This window comes from Chiloscyllium plagiosum, unplaced genomic scaffold (assembly GCF_037043375.1).
Source record: "Chiloscyllium plagiosum isolate Xiang-an unplaced genomic scaffold, Cpla_swu_hap1 HiC_scaffold_9, whole genome shotgun sequence".
Classification (NCBI taxonomy): Eukaryota; Metazoa; Chordata; class Chondrichthyes; order Orectolobiformes; family Hemiscylliidae; genus Chiloscyllium; species Chiloscyllium plagiosum.
Window position 1 is genome coordinate 40,132,419 of NW_028270147.1, and position 12,837 is coordinate 40,145,255.

The window sequence follows — 12,837 nt, forward strand, 5'->3', positions numbered from 1 at the left end:
GCTAGTTCTCCCTGTATTCCATGAGATCTAACCTTGCTAATCAATCTCTCATGGGGAACCTTGTCGACACCTTACTGAAGTCCATATAGATCACATCCACTACTTGGCCTCATCAATCCTCTTTGTTACTTCTTCAAAAAACCGACTCAAGTTTGTGAGACATGATTTCCCATGTACAAAGCCATGTTGACTATTCCTAAGAAGTCCTTGCCTTTCCAAACACATGTACATACTGACCCTCAGGATTCCCTCCTACAACTTGCCCACCACCAACTTCAGGCTCACTGGTCTATAGTTCCCTGGCTTGTCCTTACCACCTTTCTTAAATAGTGGCACCACGTTAGCCAACATCCAGTCTTCTGGAATCTCACCTGTGACCATCAATGATTCAAATATCTCAGCAAGAGGCCCAGCAATCATTTCCCTAGCTTCCCACAGAGATCTAAGGTACACCTGATCAGATCCTGGGGATTTATCCACTTTTATGCTTTTCAAGACATTCAGCACTTGCTCCTCTGTAATATTGACATTTTTCAAGATGTCACCATCTATTTATCTACATTTTATGTCTTCCATGCCCCTTTCCACAGTAAACACGGATACAAAATATTCATTTAGTATCTCCCCCATCTCTTGTGGCTCCACATAAAGGCTGCCTTGCTGATCTTTGAGGGGCCTTATTCTCTCCCTAGTTACCCTTTTGTCCTTAATGCATTTATAAAATCTCTTTGGATTCTCCTTAACTCTATTTTCCAAAGCTATGTCATGTCCCCTTTTTTCCTTCCTGATTTCCCTCTTAATAAACTTGAAATATTTTTTGGAAACAAAATTGAGAAGTTAATAGCCTTAACAACTTAGGATGACCAAGCATGCAAGTTCATTAAATCAAAGGAAAAACATGATGGAAATGTGGTGTCTGGTAATGATCCAAGCAAAACTAATACTATAACTTGACAAAAATATTAGAGGAAGAGTCACACGACAATGAGTGCACAAGATGTCTGTAATCCCCCTTAACTCTAAACTAGCAATCTAAAGAAACTATTACATGTCAGACAGGGAATTCTAATACCAGACTTCAAATGACAGTGAATATTGCAAACATTTTTTTTTAAAAGTCATTTATTCTATATTGATATTTTCTCCATTACCATAAATGTTTTGTAATTTTTGTACACTTTCTAGTAATTTAACATGGCATATATTTGTAATCTTTCTTCGTCAAATTGAAAAATTGTAATAAAAATAAGATCATGCGAGTGATCTTCACTCAGTGATAGCTTCATTGCCCTGTACCAAAGAGAACAAAACCTTACAAAGAGAACATAATTATACAAATATTAAAAGCACTGTGATCCATTTTGTGAATAAATTTGTCTCATTAATGAAGTCCTGTTAGGGTATTGTAGAACTTCTCTAGGAAATGGCCTAGCCGTTTTGTTTTGATGTTATGGAGAAGGTACTTGTTACTTCCTAACCACCACCAGATAATTTATCAACAGTACGTTCACTGATGTGCCTGATTTCCTGGGGTTCCGGTGGTGTTTTCTGAATAAAATGCAGGAGCATAACTGCTATGTGGTGAGAGATCCGTTTAACCACATTTTGTCGACTTCCTAGCCTTTCAAACGAGTTCACGGTTTCTTCAATTTCTTTACTGAAGAACAGCTTGATGCAGATTCTCTTCGCTTCCTCTGTAAAATCAAAAATCAGGATGTAAGATAGCATGCATCAAACAATTTGCATGGCCAGGAACATCTCTAAATTAACTCATAAAAGTCAGACACCAGCTAGAAATGTGATCTTAAACCAGTAGCAATGAAACAACACTGCCACACGAATAACTACTTTCTAAGAAAAGTGAAGATCTCCTTTCCACACTGACGTTTTCGACAAAACAAATACATTAATTGGTCTACCAGTATGGATCAAACAATGGAGGTGAAAAAGTGACTAAGACCCATAAGACATAGGTGCAGAAATTGGGCCATTCAGCCCATCGAGTTTGCTCTACCATTTAATCATGGCTGATAAGTTTCTCAACCCCATTCTCTCACTGTAACCCTTAATCCCCTTGACAATCAGTCCTAAATGTACTCAATGACCTAGACTCCACAGCCTTCTGAGGCAATGAATTCCATAGATTCACCACTCTCCAGCTGAAGAAGCTTCTTCTCATCTCCATTCTAAAAAGGTCTTCCTTTTACTGTGAGGCTGTACCCTCAGGTCCTAGTTTCTCCGACCAATGGAAACATCTTTCCAACATCTACACTATCCAGGCCAGAGTATTCTCTAAGTATCAATAAGATCCACCCTCATCCTTCTAAACTCCTTCGAGTATAGACCCAGAGTCCTGAAACTTTCCTCATCTGTAAGGTTTTCATTCCTGGGACCATTCTCGTGAATCCCCTCTGAACACGCTCCAGGGCCAGTACATCCTTCCTAAGATATGGGGCCCAAAACTGTGCCCAATACTCGAAATGTAAATGATAATTAATAATAATACATGACAATTAAAGGAAATCTCAATTCATCTGGGATGCATGATGGTTACCATGAGCTTGTTCGCATTTCATCTAGGGTATTATATCTGCCGACACCTCAAAAAGTCAAAATGAAAACCCCTGCATTGTTTCAACTAACATTTTCCCTAGAAGAATTTTATTTCAGAACCTTTGCCCAGCTGGAAATGCTAGTAAATGGACCATATGCTGCAAAATTTCATTATTTGGACCATAAATGAGAAAACATGGATTCTTGTTGGCAATTCTACCACACAGCAAAACTTCCAAAGTAACATACCTTTCCAGATTTTTTAAAAAAAGATGAGTATAAACTAGCAAACACTAAAGAAACAGATATTAAGAACAGGTTCTACAAATATAGTATATAAAAGGAAGAGAGTTTCGAAAATAAAAGCTGGTTTCTCAGAGGATGCAGTTGGGAGTTAGGAATGGGAAACAATGAAAACAACAGACTGTTAACATATGTATTTGTCTTCACGATGATAGAAAATTGCAGTACAGAAGGGAGAGAGGAATTAAAATAATTGTTACAGAAGAAAGAATTTTACTAGTAGAACTGAAGGATAACAGGTCCCCTGTACTTGGTGGCCTACTGTCTTAAAATAAATTGGAGAAATAATTTGGTTGCAATTTTCTAACATTCTAGATCGTGGAAAGATCCCAGCTGATTAGAAAATTGCAAATGTAATAACCTTATTCAACAAACAAGGAAGACAGAAAGCAAAACACCATAGACCAGTTAGCTTTGTCAGCGTTTAGAAAAATGAGAGGCATAAGATTTAAGGATGTAAGCCATGCTAACAGGATGTTTCGCCTCATGGGGAAATCTAGGAGGTATGATTTCAGAATAAGGGATTCAGTTAAGATGATACTGTGGATGCATTTGTTCTCTCAGACTGTTGTGAAGGCCAAGTCATTGAAGATATTCAAGGTTGTGATAAAGTTCTGAATTGTAGAGAAGTCCACACCTTTGGCAAACAGGCAGGAAAGTGGAGTGGAGACAAAAGCAGATCAACCAAGGTTTTATTCAATGGCAGAGGAGTCTTAATGAATTGCATCACCTATCCCTATTTCATATTCTCTAATTTTTATCCAATACTGGATTTCAGACAAGCAGTGCAACAAAACAGATGCAGTGGAAGGGTAAAGGTTTACATAGTTTCTGACATTAGATTCTCTGATGCTGTTTTTGAGACATTTGAAGGATTCCAGGCACAGCCATGTGGGACTTGAATGAGAAGCCTGGTATTGATAGATTAGACAGGAATAGATCCTGGCAAAGTCAATCCCACTCAGTTGGATAATGAAAAGATGAATGGTATGTTCAACCAAGTCAAAGGATACAGACAGGAGATCAAGATTATTTTTGTTTAGCGAGAGCTCTTCTTGAGATTTACTCAAGGGCTACTTTTTAAAATGAACAGATTTATTACAACGAACACATAAATTAGAAACAGAAGTAGGCCATTCGGCCCTTTAAGCCTGATTGGTTAGCTCAGTTGGCTGGATACACAATAACACCAACAATACTAGTTGAGGTCACCATAAAGTCTTTTGAAAATACAAGAACTGACCTAATTGTGGTTGCTCGGTAATTTTTCAAGCGTTTGAAAACATGAGGTGCTTTTGCATCTTCTTCTCAACCGTCCCTTGCTTGAGAGGTGGTCACCCTTAGATTAAACCACCACAATCGATATATCTCTCTACTGCGAGAGCGGTCCTATGTTCCTCAGGAATATGGTGACTTTATGTTTTGAGCACCGTTTCAGATACATTAAGGATATGGAGGAACAGTCTACCACAATCATGAAAGATTCATTTGTGAATTTGACACAGGCTATTGCTGTGAGAAGGATGAAAATGAGACTAGAGATCTGTAAATGACGTTTGAAAGAAAAATGGGTATGCATTTGAAAATTAGTAACACCTTCCAGGACTTTGGAAGGAAAATCAAATTGAAGATTGGACAATGGTTTGTAATGAAGAGGAATCAAAGGAGTTAGTTTTAGTTTTATGTTAAATCTTTATGCATCTCTCACAAAATGACTCACTTGTCTGTTGGATATTCTTTGCCAGTTAAAGTTCTAATGTTAATTAGGGAGTTTAAACATTCAATAAAATTCTAATTTCTCTGGTAATACACCAGTGTTTTTCAGATTAAACAACTTGTCAAATCTCTCCTTGCACCACTCTCAAAGTAGATACCATGTTACGCATTTCCTACATTAGCTACCATTTTCTTTCTCCCATTCGCTAAGAAAGTCTACTTTTAAACATACAGAGATCCGTTCAAATTCAAGAACCTCAGCCCATTCTTACTCCTCGATTAACCCTTCTACCCTCTTTTGAAAATGATGCAATGACAGTGCTACAGAGATAGGGCTGGAGAGTGGGACTAGCTGGGTAGCTCTTTCAGGAGCCGGTACAGACACAATGGATCAAATGGCTTCCTTCTGTACGGTAAGATTCCAGATTCCAATTCAACTTGCCCGACATGCACATTAAAGAGGTTTAAAACACTACAATTGGCATTTCCAAAGGTGCACAACACCTCAAAGTTTTCAAACAGTTGAAGAATTACCAAGCTACTGTGATTAGGTCAATTCTTGTTTTCTCAAAGTACTGGCAAAATTGCATTTTTGTGAGGTACAAGGGGAGGTAATGTTAAAAACAATTTTAGAAGCACTCTAAAATGGTTGTACAGTGAATTGGTTTGACCTTCAATCTTATTCTAATCTAATGCCATTCTCGTTGTTTAATCAGCCAGTAAAGGTCAGAGCTGTATTTAACATTTTAACTATTTTTTACATCACTGAAAATGGCTTGCAGGATATCTCCACTTCCAAATTTTCAAAAGTGACATTCTGTATGATTTTATGCTGATTGATAAAACATATATAATAGGGATCTATTAATATTCTTTAAATATACCAAAAGGTGCTATTCAAGAAGATTCAAGTGCACATCTGCCTTCACTAAAGGAGGATGAGTGCCCAAATCATGGAAGATAAGGCAATTTTGACTGTCTTCTACTGGGAGAAAGCGAGGACTGCAGATGCTGGAGATCAGAACTGAAAATGTGTTGCTGGAAAAGCGCAGCAGGTCAGGCAGCATCCAAGGAGCAGGAGAATCGACATTCTCCTGCTCCTTGGATGCTGCCTGACCTGCTGCGCTTTTCCAGCAACACATTTTCAGCTCTGTCTTCTACTGGGTGCAAACTAATTTGAGGAAAAGCTACTTGATACACTTGGCAAAGAAAACCAACAAGAAAGTATACATTAAGTATCCTGGCACTGGCTGTCTTGGAAAAACCACATAAGATTAAAAGCAAAGAGTGCATTAAGTTGAATCTGACCCTTTTGAAAATAGCCAGCAAAAGTGACAGACATGAAACAGAAGTGAAGAACTGTTGGCATGAGCAGAGGTTGTTACAGCTGCTGAGAGGAATGCAAGCTTTCTGAATAGGTCTGGTCTTTTAAACTTTTAACTTTTATATTTCACTCAAAAAATTCCACATTTTCTACAATCCCTGTGGTTTAACAATTGTGTTGGCAGAGAACATGTGGGTGTTAAGCATACAATTAATTAGCAATTCAGACTTCATTTTGGCTTTCATTCAGAATCTTTAAGATCCTAAAGCTCTTCTGTATAACAAATTAGGAGCACAAACTTGTAAACACTCCACAGAACAGCTCATTGAAGCAGGACATATACTGAATTAATGTTGTTTTTTTGAATTTTTCTATGGCAGCACACGTCAACCTAGCAAATTGACAAAAGCTAGCCAAATGCTTCAAAGAAAGCTGAAAATGCTAAAACAGACCTGAATTTGTGCTTTAGATCATGTAAAAGACACAAAGTGTAGTGGAGACATGGAGTTGTGCTGTTATGCTCAACATTCAATTTTAGCAAGATCCTCCTATTATAACATTCTGTTCCCTTTGAAATTGCCAATTGTCTTCCCGATCACCTGAACCTATATGTACCATTTATGCATGAGGATCCCCAAATACCTCTGTGTTGTCATATTCTCCTGGCGCTTTCTATTTAAATAATATTCAGCTCTATTCTTCTTGTCAAAGTGCATAAGCTCACATTTGACCACATTATAATCCATCTGCCAAGTTTTCACCCACTCCAGTCAACCTGTCTGTATTTCTACATAGGCTCTGTCATCCTCACCACTCATCCTCCCACCTATTTTTTTGTCATCCATAAACTTGGCAATCATGCATTCACTTCATTCATCCAAATATTAATACATTTTGAAATAATTCTAGCCAGCATTGATACTGGTGGATCTCCATTAGTTACAGGGTGCCATCTTGAAAATGCCTCCTTCATCCCAACTCTGTCTTCTATCAGATAGCCAATTTTCTATCCATGCTAATACAATACTCCCAACACCATTAACTCATCTTAGTAAGTAGCCCCAAGTGTGGTACCATATCTTTTAGAAGAATATTCACTTTGTTCAACTCAGCTTCTTTTTTCAATTTTATACGTTTAAAGAAGCTCTTGCTTTCCATTTTGAAATTACTTGCTACTTTGTCCTCAAAGTCTATTCTTCCCTTTTAAGTCATCCGTTATTACTTTTTAAAACTCTCTCAATTCTCTAACTTACTGCTAATCTTTGCCACGGTCACAACTGCCTCATGAAACTGTCTCTTTGGAAATCCAAATATATTACATCTATTAGCTCTCCTTTATCACTCTTGCTTATACTTCCTCAAAGAGCTCTAAACATTTTGTCAGGCATGACTGCCCCTCCACGAAGCCATGTTAACTCTGCTTGGTTATATTTTAAATCTAAATCTGCTTTTAATATGACCTTTATAATAGATTCCAACATTTTCCCATAGTAGACATTATTATTTTGTTAGCCATCTACAAATCAAAAGTTTGCTGAACATTTTCAAATCAGTACTTACCGAGTTTGGTGTGAGAGGTGCAGCTCCAACAACATCAATGAATTGATCTTTTCCTTCCCCCTTAATTTCTTCAGTACTGGTTCCCACAGTTCCCATTGGTCCATCAATGCCAAAACCTTCTCCAGATGCCAAGCTGTTTGTCCCTGCCTTTGCCAGTGCCTCATATCGATGTCTTAACATTTGAAGCTCATATTCACAATTAGCATATGCCTGCTTCAGTTCATACAATAACACCAAATCACTGCGGAGTTCGTTGAACATGTGTACAATCTCTTCAGTAGGCATTGGGTTTAGATCTGTAAATCATTATCAACCAAAATATGTCAATACTTTCATAACATCTAAAACAATGAGGATTTATATAAATACTGTTGAAAACATGACATAAAGAGGTTGTTGTAAGACAATAAATAGCAAGGCATGGTTTATATCAGCCGAAAAGTCAATATGTCAGAACTTCTGACTATCAATTAAATTGCCCGAGAGACTCAACAGCACCAATATTCTACCATTCTGAACAAAAAACTATATGTTGATTTTACACATATTCATTTTCTACAACACAACAAATAACATTTTACTATGACTTACCAATATCTATTATTTATCAAACCAGCATTTTATAAGTCAGTATGCCCATATTAGTGTATTTAGTATTGAAAACCTTTGTGAAAAAAGTTGCTTTAACGATTTGTTCGCCATATTTTTCTTGAGTCAGATTCTACGATAAAAAAAATTATGCAGCCTGGCAGCAAGCAGTCATATCCTACTGATTAAATGCAGAGGTCATAGGTTGAAGCATTTTAATCAAAGCATTCGAGCCATTTATTGGTGAAGACTCTCTTGAGATAAAAAAATGTTATTGCATTTTGTAATATATTTTAGGAGTTAAAGATTTATTTATGGATCACCTGAAAAATGTAACAGTGTTGCTGGTAACTGCCCGGAATATCATACAAATAACTATTTGTACACTGCAATTATGTGACAATGGATGTGTGACTACATGATTCTGTATATGTGATTCATATCATTCCTTAAGGGCCTTAACATATACTGTTGACCATCAACACCATTCAATTTGTTTTTCCTTAGGAAAGAAAGATTTCAGAACACCTTGTCACCCATGTCAGGTTTAGTGTGACAAGATACAGGGCAAATTTATGCACACAGGCTGGTACTTCAATAATATATTCAATGCAGTAGGAATCATAGGATAGTTGTGGATTGTGAAGCTCTATTATCACAGTCTCAGGACATTACTGCAGGAGTTCTTCAGGGTGGTATCCTAGGATCAACCACCTTCAGCTACCTCAAGGACCTTCCTTTCGTAAGAAGTTCAGAAATGGGGGTGTTCGCTGATGATTGTACAAGGTTCAGCACCATTTGCAACTCCTCAGATACTGAAGCAATTTGTGTCCAAATGCAGCAAGACCTAGACAACATCCAGGCTTGGGCAAATAAGTGGCAATTAAAATTTGCACCACAAATATCAGGCAATTACTATCTTTAATTTGAGAGAATCTAACCATCTACCCTGATATTCAATGACATTGCCATTACTGAGTCTCCACCATCAACATCCTGGGGATTGCCATTGACCAGAAACTAAACAGGACTAGCAATACCAATAACGTGGCTACAGCTGCAAAGGTTAGGAATTATGGCAGGTAACTCTCCTCCTGCATCCCCAAAGCCTGTCCACAAGTCAGGGGTGGGATGGAATACTCTCCACTTTTCTGGATGCTCTTGTCCAGAACAAGCAGCCTACTTGATTGGCACCCTATTCATCACCTTCAATACTCAATCACTCCCACCACCAGCACACAATGGCTGCAGTGTGTTCTCTCTACAAGATGAACTGCAGGAACACACCACAGCACCTTCCAAGCCTGTGACCACCACCAGCTAGAAAGATAAGGAAGTAAATGGACACGAGCACCACTTTCAAGTTGCCCCTCCAAGCCACACCAAATGTCACTTAGAAAGATATTGTATTCATTCACTGTCGCTGGCTCATAATGCTGGAGCTCATTTCTTAATAACAATGTAGGCATACCTAGCCCCTGTGGATTGCAGCTGTTAGAGATGGTTCACCAGTACTTTCTCAAGGGCAATTGGGTCACATAACAACTGCTGACCTTGCCAACAATACCACAGACCATGAGTAAATTTTAAAAAAAATGATTGTCTCACCCACTCCCTTTTAGATGTTAAAGAGATGTTACTGCGCCTTCAAAACTACTGAACATAACAACGCCAGATTTCCTTTTCTCAGCAATTATCTCAAAATGTATTTACTTGTTTCAGAACATCCCTTTCCTTTACATTAAATAGTCACTGACATAATTTGACTGGTAATATACTGTTCAAAATTCATTGTAATAGCGTGATCAATGTGCACATACTTCTTTAGCAGAAAGTAATCAATAAAATAACGATATCCATTTCTTTGCTTACCAACTCCCAACTCTGTCAGCATCTGTTCAATGGCTTTGATCTTCTTCTGTCCAACTGAGCTAGGTAGTTTCATCTAAATACAGAAAACAAGAGAAATCAACAATGTGACAGCAAGTTCATTAAAACTAGTTTGCTGCAATCATGGAAACAAGCATCCAAATTATTCCAATGGCAAATAACAATAGGCTTCTTTTAAATTTGATATTTTTCTCCATTCTAAAATATAGATGTTTTAGTAAACACAGTTTAAAAACTGATTTAAGTAACAAATTAAATTCCATTCACAACAACCAATGCAGAAAGAAAGGCAGAGGAAGTATAACAAATTTTTTTTGGAAGAGAGATTTCAAACCAAATTGCAAGCAGGTAATTGCAAATGCAACTTGTTCTTTTTGAAAAGAAATGTAAATTCCTTAGTGATTAAAATACTCATCTATTTAAAGTATTCATACACTTTTCTAAATAAACATAGGGATAATGTTCTATTGCTTGTTACTTTTTCCTATCTCCATCCTAACACTTTGCAAAACAAGCAAATGTTTTGGCAATGTCTTTCAAGCGGAGATAGTCCCTTTTGACATATTATCAAGGAAGTGCAAGCGATTTGGTGGTGTGCAATTTTCTATCATTTTATACCTATTAGAACTGAAGGAAAAACATCTCAGTTTTTAAAAAAAAAATTGTGTCCCTGATAAACATCAGGAATACAAAAGTGATTTTTTTTTAAGATTACTTACAGTGTGGAAACAGGCCCTTCGGCCCAATATGTCCACGCTGACCCGCTGAAGTGCAACCCACCCAGGCCCATTCCCCTACATTTACCCCTTCACCTAACATTACGGGCAATTTAGCATGGCCAATTTACCTGACCTGCACATTTTTGGACTGAGAGAGGAAACTGGAGCACCCAGAGGAAACCCACGCAGACACGGGGAGCATGTGCAAACTCCACACAGACAGTTGCCTGAGGCAGGAATTGAACCCGGGTCTCTGGCACTGTGAGGCAGCAATGCTAACCACTGTGCCACCATGCCACCCATATGAAGTATACTGTTCCTACCTTAATTCATAAGCTCACTGAATGTACATTCTCCTTTCTCAATCTCTTCCAGGACATTCTATGCATTTCTGTTTTTATCTGTGGCATAGCTTATAAGAGCAAGAAGATTATGTTGGAGTGTACAGAGTTTTGGTTAGGCCACAGCTTGAGTATCACATGTAGTTCTTCACCAAACTATAAGAATGAAGCGATAGCACAGGAAATGGTACAAAAACTATTCACCAGAATATTGCTTGGGATTGGACTGAGATGGACCACAGTGGTTCAAGAAGGCAGCTCAACATCTTCCCAGGGCAACGAGAGACAGTCAATAAATGCTAGCCAGCCAGCAACGCCCAGAAAAATGAATTTTTAAGAGTGGAGCAGTTTAGCTATGGATAAGCACAGGTTGTTTTCTTTAGAGAAGGTAAGGCCAACAGGGGAGCTGATTGAGGTGTAAATTTTTGACAGTAATGGACAAGGTGGCGAGAAAGCTGCTATTCCCCTTACTCGATGGGTCAATAACAAAGGGGGTATAAATTTCAAGGTAAAGGTTGAGAGATTGGAGGAAATGTTTTTTTCACCAAAAGGATGCTTGGAATCTGGAATGCACTGCCTGGAAGGGTAGTTGAGGAAGGAAACTTCACAACATTTAAAAGGTAGTTGGAGAAGCACTTTAAGTATCAGAACATTCAAGGTTATGAACCAAGTGGATTATAGATGAGGAGTAGCTTTTTTGTTGATATAGACTCAAATGAGCCCAAAGGCCTTTTCTGTACTGTACAATTCTATGAGCAAAAGATAGCAAAGGGGCACATAGCAATCCTGCATTCCACTTTCAGAAGTGCTGTATTTCTGGCACAAAATTAAATGTGTATCCACAAAATATTTCTGTAATTCAGTTGAGGTAGAACTTTCAATCCTCAAAGAAAAGAATTCAGTTTTAATTTTAATCCTGAACGGTATTTTTCCTTTGAATTAACTCAGAACTCTGCAAGCCCATATAAATTCACTAACCATTATTAAAGACTTCACTGCTGCAGAAGTACATTGGAGTGTGTGGCTCATTATTGAGGGAATTTTTATCTTTGACCCTGCAGGAATTCCATCACATCACACTGATCTGCTGCTCATATTTTAGTCCTCAATGAGTTCTATTCACATAATGCTGAAATTCATACGGATTTGCGTTGGCTCTTGCCTAAGGCTTTCAATTCAAATTTCTTAATATTTTCACTCCTCCCCATTTCAGTAGCCTCCACAAGCATTACAATCACCAACCCTCATCATGAATTCACCCTTTCTTGATGCTAGATGTACACACTATCCTCCTTTTGTCCTATCATTGTCAGTTGCGCCTTAGTTAGATCCAAAATTACAGAAATTTCCCCACAAATCTCCAAACGCCCTTTCATTTCCCACTCTTCTACAATTCTCCTTAAAGCCACCTTGCTCACAAAGCTTTGGGATCCCCTCCAAATACGTCAGCTTGTTCAATTTAAATTTTTTTCTGATTACCTCTTTGTAAAACACCATGGGATAATTTTTTTTACATTTAATATATTACATAAATGCTACCTGTGCAAATTGCTTTTAGGATGCAAGACCCTCCTCATACTTCTTAGTAAGTTCCTAATTTCTGGTGTAATGCTATAAGAGTTATGCAGTGGACTTTGATACTAAAGGCTGACAGGTCTTCGCGGACAGCAAAAAGGATACCCTATTTGGAGCCAAGACTAAGTTCCTTGCAGTGAATTTTGCTTGCACTGTCGGGAGGGTTAATATAACTCGGTGGGGAACCAGGAGAGAATATTAGAAGGTAATACTAGGAGCACAAAAAGCTCAGAGAGGCAAGAGAAAATAGCAAGTTAGTTTGTAGATT

At 38.0% G+C, this 12,837-nt stretch overlaps 1 protein-coding gene across 3 annotated transcripts in view; it reads right to left on the bottom strand.

The window, feature by feature from the left end:
- Positions 1-484: 484 nt before the first annotated feature.
- Positions 485-12,837, bottom strand: part of dmap1 (DNA methyltransferase 1 associated protein 1) — an 81,119-nt gene continuing 68,766 nt past the window's right edge. Inside the window, exons 7-9 of one of the 3 annotated variants that reach the window (XM_043699084.2) lie at positions 9,917-9,989; positions 7,457-7,752; positions 485-1,694 (exon numbers count right to left, since the gene is read on the bottom strand). In XM_043699084.2, coding sequence (XP_043555019.1) covers positions 1,635-1,694; positions 7,457-7,752; positions 9,917-9,989 — 429 coding nt within the window. In that variant the 3' untranslated portion in view covers positions 485-1,634. The remainder of the gene's footprint in view (positions 1,695-7,456; positions 7,753-9,916; positions 9,990-12,837) is intronic. The other 2 variants (XM_043699086.2, XM_043699085.2) reach the window with 2 other exon arrangements.